Here is an 8,910-nt window from a genome sequence, read left to right on the forward strand (position 1 = left end):
TACTTGGTATAGACGGAAAGAAAAACCCAAACAGTTCAGCTGAAGAATTATTGCATGGTTTTAAGTAAAAGAGTTTTCATTGTGGAATCTCAGTGGATTTAAGATTTTTAAGGTGGGAAATTCAACTTCCCTCTGGACACTACATTATTTTTTCTGAACAGTCACCCTGGATTTAATGTTGTTTCATGTCCTATATCCCTCTGTCTTTGAAGAATTTTGTTTGCAGTTAGAATTGTTGATTATTTCCTTTCCCTGCATTAAACAATTCTTGACAGTAGGCTCTTTAGTAGTTTTTGTGGTGCTGAAGAGTTTTTCAGTCACTGCTTAAGTGTTGGCTCACCTATGAGTTCAAGGCTCGTTGTTTTCTTTCCAAGCCTAGCACCATGCTCTTGTGCCATGCGCTATTGTGGTGTCATGACCCCTTTTATATCACTTACCTAAAAAAAGTCAGTGGTGATGCCAAGTAAAAAAGATGAAGAAAACTGATGTCCTGGTTTAGAGCAAATTTGGGAGAGAGTCCCCAAAGGGGCTCCGGTAGGAAAGCAAATTCAATCGGCCCCTCCCCCCAACTGGTCCGGGAGAAAATACCTCCTTGGAGAAAAGTGGAAAAAAGCTGTTTATTAAACAATAGAACCTAACAATATTAAACAATAAAACCCCTTGCCGCTCTAAAAGAGATGACAAACTGAGAAACCCCCCATCCCCAGGTTGCAGCTCAGCTCACTCAGTCTCTGATCAGTCCTTCTGGTGCTGGAATGTGTCGCAGGCCAGGTCCGGCCCGGCCCGGTGGCCACAGGTGCGAGCTGCCGGTGCTCCCCTGGGTGTTCAGTCCAGAGCAGGTTCCAAGAGGTCCAAAGAAAAGGGAAAAAACCACAGTCCAGGGAACTTCTTTGCCTCAGCCAGCTAAAAACTAACTAAAAGCAAAGGAGAGCTCTCTGTCCCGCTGTCTGTTCATCACAGACAACACAGTCCAGGGAGAGGAATGCGGGAGAGTGAGTCCAGTGTCTGAAAACAAACTGCACACTTCTTCTCTCCCCCTTCACTCTCTGCAGCAAGTCTTAAAGGTGCAAAACTTACTATGATTCAGCATAAACAAATGAGACGATTTGGGGATAAAAGCATCATATAGTCAACTCAGGACAACTGGGCAATTCTCAGACATCAGAGTCTGCACTAACACCTCACACCTTCCCCCAGGGATTTTTTGGGTTTTAGCATTAATTGTGAGATTTGATGATTTTGTGGGCAGTGATGGATGACAGGATGTCTATATACTGTACATACAGTTTGTTATCAAAGCCAACATTTCAAAACACTTCCTCTTCAAAGACTTTTATTACATTTTCATTGTTAGGGGCTTGATTTCTTTCTTTATTTTTAAGAGGCTTTCCATTTCTTGTCATCCTCCAGGCTACAACCTTGCTAATTGATAAGTGCTTTCCTTGTTTCTTTCAACAGATGTTCAAGTTTTTCACCTATTTCTAATCCTTTTTTTTTCTACTCATTTGCAAAATTGCCAGTTCCCTTATTTTTTTTCTTCTTGCAGTGCTTTTATTGTCTTTTAAATTTTTTTTTTCACTTATGAGGATACTTATTTCTCCACTACTAAACCCTTGAAGATTCATGCCATTTGACATCTAAGAGCTGACTTCTTGTGACTGAAGGTCTGCAACTCCAGAAATGATGAGGGCCTCCATAAATACAGATACACAGATTGAAGTGACTTGATTTTCTTCATGAGGTAGGCGTTACAGCACAAACCAGAGAATGCCTGGTTGTCTGGGATCCAGGTTTGTCTAGGACAGCCATCAGGGAGGAGTGATAGAGGAGTGATATCATTGATGGCGCTGCCTAAATTTATGTTGATTAGAAGACAGCCAGTTCTAAGAAAACCAGTATCTACTGGAGTACTTCAAACAGGATCAATAGGAGGTGCTGCCCATCATATACTGTCTTTTTCATTTTCCTTTATCCATAACAATAAGTTTTCTTACTAATAAAGTCCACTTCTGTACAACATGGAAGGTAAAATCTCAAATCTCTTAGCATTAAGAATTTTTCTATAAGGCCTTGGTATTTTGGAGGCATTTAAGCCATGTTAGCATTGAAAAAAAGTACCACAAGAAGCTGAAAAGTGGAAAATCCCACTGTGAAACTGCATGAAGCAAAAGACTCTGAGTTTACCTTCACCAGTGACTTAGTCCTCAGCTATTGGATCTGAAATATGTTGTTGAAGTTTCAGCTCCTCTGTTTCCTAGTGACCAAGGTATAGTGTTTTAAAGACCTCTACCTCTCCCCACTTTGAAGGGAGGCATATGAATGGGAACAGTTTGACATAAGAGCTTATTCCCAAAGGGCACAGTGCAGAAACTGCCCTGGTTCAATGAAGGGTGCTCAGAAAAGGCTGGTGGGACTACTCACAGCTAGGGCCACCCTGACAGGTACAGGCACCCAGAAAGGATGAACTGAGCAAGATGTTAGGGGATAGAGATGCTTTGTCACGTCAAGCTTTCTCAGAAAAAAAAAGCTTTTTCATTGACCCCTGTTTTTTCTCTCCCTGATTGACCAAATCGGTGGCCTTCTATAATTGAGTGACTATATCAGTGGACAAGGGAAGGGTTACAGATATTATTTATCTGGTCTTCTGTAAAGCCTTTGACGCAGTCCCTCACAATATCCTTCTCTCTAAATTGGAGAGAAGGATTTTATGGGCGGATTATTAGGTGGATGAGGATTGGCTTGATAGTTGCATCCAGAGTGTAGAGTCAATGGCCCAGAGTCCCAGTGTACATCAGAGACAAGCGGTGTCCCTCAGGGGCCTGTACTGGGACCAGTGTGATTTAATATCTCCATCAATGTCACAGATGAGGGGACCAAGTGCACCCTCAGCAATTTTGCAGATGACACCAAGCTGAATGCACCTGATGCCATCCAGAGGAACCTGGACAAGCTTGAGAAGTGGGCCCATAGAAAAATTCATGTGTTTTAACAAGGCCATTGTGCAAGGTGCTGCACGTGGGTCAGAGCAGCCCTGGTACCAGCACAGGCTGGGGATGAACAGATCCCAGCAGCCCTGCCCAGAAGGGCTTGGGGGTGCTGGTGGGTGAGAGGCTGCACATGAGCCAGCCATGGGCACTCCCAGCCCAGAGAGCCACACGTGTCCTGGGCTGCATCCAGAGCAGTGTGGGCAGCAGGGCCAGGGAGGGGATTCTGCCCCTCTGCTCTGCTCTGCTGAGACCCCACCTGCAGTGCTGCATCAGCTCTGGGCTCCCAGCACAGGAGGGACAGGGACCTGCTGGAGGGAGTCCAGAGGAGGCCACAAAGATGATCAGAGGGATGGAGCACCTCCCCCCTCAAGAAAGGCTGAGACAACTGGACTTTTTCAGCCTGGAAAGGAGAAATCTTAGGGGTGATCTAATTTTGGCCTTCCAGTACCTGAAGGGAGCCTACAAGAAAGATGGAGACAGATTTTTTACAAGAGCATGCAATGGCAGGATAAGGGACATGGATTTAAACTGAGAGTGGGTTTAGGTTAGATATTAGGAAGGAATTGTTTACTGTGAGGGTGGTGAGACACTGGAACAGGTTGCCCAAGAAAGTGGATGCCCCATCCCCAGAAGTGTTCAAGGCCAGGCTGGATGGAGCTCTGGGCAACCTGGTCTAGTGAAAGGTGTTCCTGCCTGTGGCTGGAGAAATGGAACTGGATGACATTTAAGATCCCTTCAAACTCAGGCCATTCTATGATTTTAGGATTATAGGATGCGATGTTTCTGACGTTGGGTGGTGATACCAACACTGCCAGCACTTCAGCACAACTCTGAAAGCCCACAGTGGTTTGCATGAGGCTGGAGCAGGGATGTAGTGGCCAAGAACCCCCCAGTCAGAGACACAAGTCAGGGCTGCTTCATGTTGTGAAGTAGCCATCAGTATTTCTGTCTGTTTTCCTTGGAATGAAGTGAAGCATTCCCACAATCCCCACTTTTTCCATAAACACAGCCCTGCAGGGGTGGATACACTCACCTGAGTCTGACCAATCTGCCAAAGACATCCATCTGTTCATGAGTCAGTCACAAAACAGGGCTTCCAAAAACCAAAACAAGGAGATTCTGAGGCATCCTGTGGTATTCACCCCCTTCAGTCACAGAGATTGACTGCAGAGATGCTGAATAATCAAGACACTTGATTTTGGATGCATGACTGTGAGATTAAGAGGCATAATTTAGAGTGAAAGATTTCAGGAATGCAGCTGGATCAATTAGGTTTCATCATTAATTGAGCCCTGGAGGAGGAACAATTGACTCTTGTTACTGGCAGGTACCACTCCCAGAAAACATACCAATCACATCTTGCTCTCAAAGCTAGGACACAGCTCTGGTCCTCTACTGTACTTGTACTTCCCAGAGTTCTTCAAGGCTGACAGTCCTTTCCTGGAAAGGCCTGGAAAAAATAAATCTGTATTTTTGTATCCTTCACGGGTCAGCAGGACACCTGACCAAAATCTGAAAGAGGGAAGGTACCAGTAAGTGTACTTCTGAAACCTATTCTGTGTGGAGGGAAAACCAACCTAGAGAAACCAAATTTTTGCTCATAATAGTTAATGGTTTTTCAGCAACATGTATTCAAAATTTTCATTTCCAGAAAACTGCACAAGACTTAGGAAATTTAATCAGTATGTTAAAAGACCTCTTCAGAAAAAATACAATATAAGAACTCTTTGCCAACTCTTTGAATGTATTTATTTATGTTTGGATTTGTGTAAGGAAGACTCATGCTATAAATTTTCATTAAAAACATGTCATTAGAAATAAATAGTACATTTATAGTCATAAGTAAAACAGTAGTTTTTTACGCACACGAATGTTTGGCTTCCTCTTACAAAACAGGAATTGTATTTCACCACCTTTTTTTGTTTATTTGTTTATACTTGATATAAAAGGATAAAGCTGCTGCATGAAGTTTATATTTATTGTGGGTTTAATATATCCCCAGACTAGGTTTTTTGTCTATTTTCCTAATGATATTGATACAAGAAAAATACCCTTCTAGTCTTGCTATTGATTTTCGATATGGTAAATGAGCTTAACCATTGCAGAAAGAATAACAAAGATTAATACATTTGTTGCTTTCTCCTGCTTGCTGATGGGAATGAATGATTTGTATGAGAAAATAATTATGCTTATAGAAAGGCTTGACACCACCAGCTACTTAAAGGAAAAAAATACATTATTATAGAACTTTATTTTCATTAGCTATGTGAAGATGCGTGTCCTGGTTTCTCAGATACTAGGAAAGCAGAATTCCTCAATGCTGTTCTCCTTTCTTGTTTCTGTTTCCTGCAGATCCAGCTGATGATACTCAAATGTCACACGGTTGATGTGCTTGCCACTGGAGACCATCCGCAGCACAGTGTTGTCACAGCCAATCTTCATTTGGGCTGTTTAGGGAAAAGAGATATAAAGGGGCTATAAAGACACATCTATATGAGAGAAAATGAGGGAAAAGAGATATATAATGATGGGAATTATGAAGCACCAATATATGCAATTTTGGAAATAAAGCAAATTCGTATGTCATGATGACCTGCTGGTGGTGATATTGCTGATTAACTTTTGTGTTTGTGAATTTTGCTTTACAATGCTTGGGTATTTAATCAAGTATCCTTCCCCCATCCAAATGCTACTCCATATCTGTGTGCTACTGTTATATACCATGAGTGATGGGTATGGGTAATGGCACTCTATCCTAGAGATAGCCAAAATTAGCAACATCAAAACATTTCCCATTAGAAGGATGAGTGGATTTGCGTGTAAGGACATTCTTCACAGGAAGAAAGGCATTTGAGAGTTCCATCAAGACAAACTCAAATGGTAGTGCCTAGCTCGTGGTCCTTCCACTCTGAGGGAAATTGAGTGTCGCTAACTGCTGCTTTAGGCAAGCCATTTGAGTGGAGGCTTGGCACAGCCTTTTTGTTTGGAGAGCTTGGGGGAACTTCCTCACTTGAGATCAGGAGCTGCTGAGATGGATTTCCACTTCCTTCACACCACCAGGAAAACACATATTAATCTCATTCCAGGGCTCAGTATTATCATTCAACAGCAGCACTTACCAGTTAAATCTTTGAAAAGCGCCTGGACTGTTATGTTGCAGTGTGACGAAAGGCAAGAGAGACCACAAGGGTCAGGCACGTTCTAGCCCTGCAACTCTGTGGAAATGCTGCTTCTCCAGTGCCCTGTTGGTACTCCTGAGATATGGCAGATGTGCCACAGGGGTTAGCCTGTCATATCACTGCCACACTAGTCTGCTATTGAATATTAGGGAAACTGGAAGTTCTTATTTTATGGGGAGGAAGAAGGCACTGGACCAGCATGATGATGAAACAGGTTCACAGCCCCTGCAAGTTCAAAGCATAGAATGGGAACTCTGAGGCTTTTGGGGTATGTGTTGCACCAGCAGCAGAAAAGGTCTTGGGAACACTGAATAAATGAGAGAAAAGCTCTTTAACTGAAAATGTAACAATCTGTCTTCACTTGTTGTGAATTTCCAGACCTTTTTATGTGCTGACATTCTAATATTTATTTTTGTCATAGGACGAGAATTTAAAAAATACGTCTAATTTGGCCTTGTCATAATGATTACTAAAGGGGCAAATGAAGGTGGTCATGGGTGTGATGTAACACGTAGCCACAGCTTCAGCTTTCATGTTCTGCTAAGCATGAAATTGACCACTCTAGCAGGAAGTCCAGATGTGTGTGGGGATCTCTGCATGTCTTACTATGGTTAATTATTTTGTTATGTGGAGGTAACTGGAGGAAGTGCTTACCAGATCCATGAAAGGAATGGCAGAGGTCAGCTAGTGGAAACATCTTGGATGGGTCTAAGCCAGCTCCTCCAAGAAGCTCTACAAAATCTCCCACTCCTGCACAGCTTGCAGATGGTTTCTTAAAAAGGCAGAGGCCAAAAGTTATTTACCATTCATCTTCAAAATGTAGCAGTTCTGCCGACATTATTGGAGCTAACAACAGAAATCCCCTGTGCTTAAAGCTGTGTGAAATCAGCTTCTCATCCTGAGCAGTACTACCTTGATTTTATATTAGTAAGTTAATTTTCTTAAGACATTCCAAAGAAAGACCTAAGTAGACTCTGAAAATTACTGACAAGTAGAAAAGGTGTTGATTCAACTGCTTTTAATGCAGATAAGCAATCTGGCTCTGGATGCTTAAACACATAATCAAATTAATGCAGGCATGGGCTGTATGTATGCCTATATTCAGCTGGCAGGCAGGAACTTCCACTATACCATACTCATTCCTAAAAAAATGCCAAAATGCACCATTGTGGCAAAGTTCAATTAAGGTAGAAATTAACAAAAAGAGTATTTTTTTCTGAAAGCAACGGCTTACTGTATATTAAACCCACAATTTTCCTGAAATTAATGCTGTTTGCCAAAAATCTCTTGCATAGACACCTTGAGCACCTTTGTGCTGGCACCCCTATGCTGCTATTTAAGTGCCTGGTTTCTTTACCTTCCTTTGCTGTTGTCCTTTCTGCTCACCACTGAATAAGTCAACCAATTCACTTGCTCATCTCTCAAAACCTAATTTGTTCAGACACTGGCAATCTCCTTGAAGAACTCAGGCTGTCAGACTCACTGGCAGAAGAAAACAAATTTTGTTGCTCTATTCTTCTGAGTATTTTGTAATTGGCACCTTCTTACACCTCCCAGGCACAGATATCACCAATAGCTCCTGTCTTCTTCTGTTGGTTTGTCACCAAACACCAAATACTCTAGATCGGAGTGAAGAATGCTCAGCATATGGAGCAGGCAATCAGTTGTGAGCACGTTTGTACTTTGTCTGTGATAATACCTTGCTATCTAGTGGCTCCTTTCTCTCTTCAGGTGTTTGCTGCTTTCATTAATTTAAATGCAGACAGACAGCTCTTGGAGAGAGCGCTCCTTTCTTTATAATGAAATCCTTACCCTTTGTTACAGCAAGCAATCGTTACATTCATTAATGGTACTTTGCATGATTTGGCTGCCATTGCAACATTACAGAGACAATAGTGACAGAGACAGCCCCAGCTTTCCTCTCTGGGAGAAACCAGAGCCCTCATCATGCACACAAGAGGTCCAGAACACCCATGCCTTAGCAGTCAGCACCACAGCCTATCCCTGCTTCACCCCTTCCTGCTTCTGCCCGCAAAAATTGTACAGGCTAATATTTTCTTAGGAAATAAAGATCTCACCTTTAAAAAGAGACCATTTAAGTGTCCCAGGATAAGATCAGATATTTTTATCACCACTGGGTAGATTATGGAGAAGCTGCAGTTTCTGTGCTGGTGAGGAATGACCATGGTAAACCTTCCCGAGGGGGTCTGAGAGATGACATTGCAAGCTGGGACACAGGAAAAGGTACAAGAGTTACTTGTCCAGTCATCACTGCATGCAGCAAAACTACATCATTACAGTACCAAAAAAGCAGAGATATAGTTAAATTACTGTGAGTTACAACCAAAGACTTAAAAAATAATTGTGGCATTTTCTGAGGTTCTTGCATAGCATTTGTTCCTTAAAAATTCCCTCCCCCTTTTTTTTACTATATAGCATGAGGTCCGGCAGAACCTAAGGATGAAGCAGTCACACCTGAAATCTGTACATCAGGGGCTCATGCTGTCAACGACTTACACAGTTTGTCAGTTTGAAGGAGGCTAAACATGGGTGGAGGGAGGAATTGTGTTTAGTTTTGACAGCTTATTGCCTGATATTGCCAGCAACTCCCTAAATCCTATTCTGCTCCTCTGAACTGGAGTTCCTTACACTGCAAAATATCTTACTCAAATGAGCGCATGATTTTATCTTTAAGTTCAAACTTAAGAGTTCAGGTAAAGGAGTAACTTCTATGTGGGCAACCC

At 42.3% G+C, this 8,910-nt stretch overlaps 1 protein-coding gene across 1 annotated transcript in view; it reads right to left on the minus strand.

The window, feature by feature from the left end:
* Window positions 1–4,711: 4,711 nt before the first annotated feature.
* The window catches only part of CRHBP (corticotropin releasing hormone binding protein), an 8,703-nt gene continuing 4,504 nt past the window's right edge, over window positions 4,712–8,910 (minus strand). The window contains exons 5-7 of the mRNA XM_005427281.3: window positions 8,245–8,393; window positions 6,821–6,938; window positions 4,712–5,434 (exon numbers count right to left, since the gene is read on the minus strand). Coding sequence (XP_005427338.1) covers window positions 5,277–5,434; window positions 6,821–6,938; window positions 8,245–8,393 — 425 coding nt within the window. The 3' untranslated portion in view covers window positions 4,712–5,276. The remainder of the gene's footprint in view (window positions 5,435–6,820; window positions 6,939–8,244; window positions 8,394–8,910) is intronic.

The sequence above is a fragment of the Geospiza fortis genome, unplaced genomic scaffold (genome assembly GCF_000277835.1).
Source record: "Geospiza fortis unplaced genomic scaffold, GeoFor_1.0 scaffold201, whole genome shotgun sequence".
In the NCBI taxonomy this organism is placed as follows: Eukaryota; Metazoa; Chordata; class Aves; order Passeriformes; family Thraupidae; genus Geospiza; species Geospiza fortis.